We start from the raw sequence: 1,927 nt of genomic DNA on the forward strand, positions 1-1,927 counted from the left end.
GTGGATTCTGCAAACTGAATGGTTACTAATAAATATGTTTTCCGATTGCATATTGCAGTCCACAGCCGAGAAATCATCTAATAAACCCAAACATTTCCTCGCCTAGTTCAATATATTAATGTGTATGATAATTTTGTTATGGTACTATTGAAATTTCATGTTTTCGCAACTGTTTTGTTAGATAAGCACTTTCGGTCATAACCAAACATCGAGCAGCCCATTAATTCTGGGAACAATTACAGCTCATTGCCGTTCTTGCCATACAGAAACTAGACACTAATGACCACCTACATCATCGGCCCCGGCCATGGAACGGACGCAAAACCAATAGCCCTACATTTCTAGTTTGGTCGTGCAAATTTATCAAAAGAAAGGCAAGCCTCTTGCGTCAAAACGAAAAGTGAAATAAACTAAACCGGTTGAACACATAAATACATCACGCATCGGTTGAGCAATAAACATTTCCCTTCGGGCTACTGGAAGAGTTGCGTGCATTTTGCTGCATTCCACCGAACAGGTTTCGAGCAAAATGAAGGTAACAAGGTGCAGGAAGTGTTTTTCACCTCTTACCTTCATCCGTTCTAAGTTTTCCAGGGGGTCTTGATGTTACTAATCCTTACATTTGGATGGAGTTCCGGAAAAACGAGCAAATCCGAGCCGCAGAAACAACCCGTACAGTCTTCCGGGATTAGTGAGCAGGTCGAAATATCGCACACATTCGACACCGAGTCACAGCAAACCAACAACTGGGGCCACAAGCAGTACACAGAGGTCACCATCACCAAGAATGTTCCGGTTCCGTATCCGGTGAAGGTTGATCGTCACATTCCTGTTCCCGTTAGAGTACCGTATCCGGTTGCCATTCATAACCGAATACCAGTTCTTGTCGAGCGGAAGATTCCGATCTACGTGGATAAACCGATTCCAGTGCAAGTGGATCGTCCAGTGCCCTACCCGATGCCGATCGAAGTGCCCGTGTTTCACCAAATTGCCGTCGAAGTACCGAAACCATATCCGGTGCACGTTCCGAAACCCTATCCGGTGTATATTCCGCGGGAAGAAAAGAAAGTGGAAAAGGTACAAGTGAAGCGGGTTAAAAAGAATTTAGTGAAACTAGTGAGACATAGGCACTAACTGTTTACGGGACAGTCAGAACTCTGCAAGATTTCATGTTAGTGCAAATATTTATTTATGTCAATAATAGTAATAAGTCACAAATATTTATGCACTACGCTTGCTAATTTTACGAGAACGGTGTTTTAACATGATAGAAAAGAAAATTCCTTCTAGTGGAAGTGTGCGAAACTGACAGTCTTATAGAACGGGTGAATGCAGAAATCGGATTGAGTGAGTTTCACTAACTTTTAATACCGGATTCGGAAAACAAGTTTTAGTGCTAAACCGAACCTGTATTCATTCATCAGCGCAAATGTTGTTAAAAAATGGTTCTCAGTGCTAAAGTCGGACAATTTTCTGAATACTAAAACCAGATGAATATTAAACCGGTTTTTCTCACAGCTAATATTTTTAACTGATTTTTGTGCTGAAAATGCAACGCCTCGCGCAGCAGAGGTTAAATCGGCCAAGTTAGAATATGTGTTACCACAAGAAAAAATTGTTTATCAACTGTGGAGAATGAAATAGTTAGAAATCGATGAAAATATTGGTGGAACATCATAAAAATCTATCAGTTCGTTAGAATTTGCAAAAAAATAACTACAGGAATCTAAATAATTCATTGGTTGAATGCTTTAGAAAACGAAAATCCGAAAAAAATCCTTCACTTTGATTCTATTATTTTCCCTCACATTCTGAAATGATACGATTTACGTCTACTACGCCGAAGAAGCTAACAAGTAGTAGACGAAATACGTATCTGTCAAGAATACGAGTGAAAATGTGATTGAAGTAAAAGATTTTTCTGGAT

The 1,927-nt window shown here is 39.9% G+C and overlaps 1 protein-coding gene across 1 annotated transcript; it reads left to right on the forward strand.

Moving 5' to 3' along the window:
- The first annotated feature begins 474 nt into the window (after window positions 1–474).
- LOC131427377 (MAGE-like protein 2) lies at window positions 475–1,252 on the forward strand. Its single transcript, XM_058590513.1, has 2 exons — window positions 475–535; window positions 595–1,252. Exons 1-2 carry the CDS (start codon window positions 530–532, stop codon window positions 1,132–1,134), a joined length of 546 nt encoding a protein of 181 aa, XP_058446496.1. The 5' UTR covers window positions 475–529; the 3' UTR covers window positions 1,135–1,252.
- The last annotated feature ends 675 nt before the right edge of the window (window positions 1,253–1,927 follow it).

The sequence above is a fragment of the Malaya genurostris genome, chromosome 2 (assembly GCF_030247185.1).
Source record: "Malaya genurostris strain Urasoe2022 chromosome 2, Malgen_1.1, whole genome shotgun sequence".
Taxonomy (NCBI): domain Eukaryota; kingdom Metazoa; phylum Arthropoda; class Insecta; order Diptera; family Culicidae; genus Malaya; species Malaya genurostris.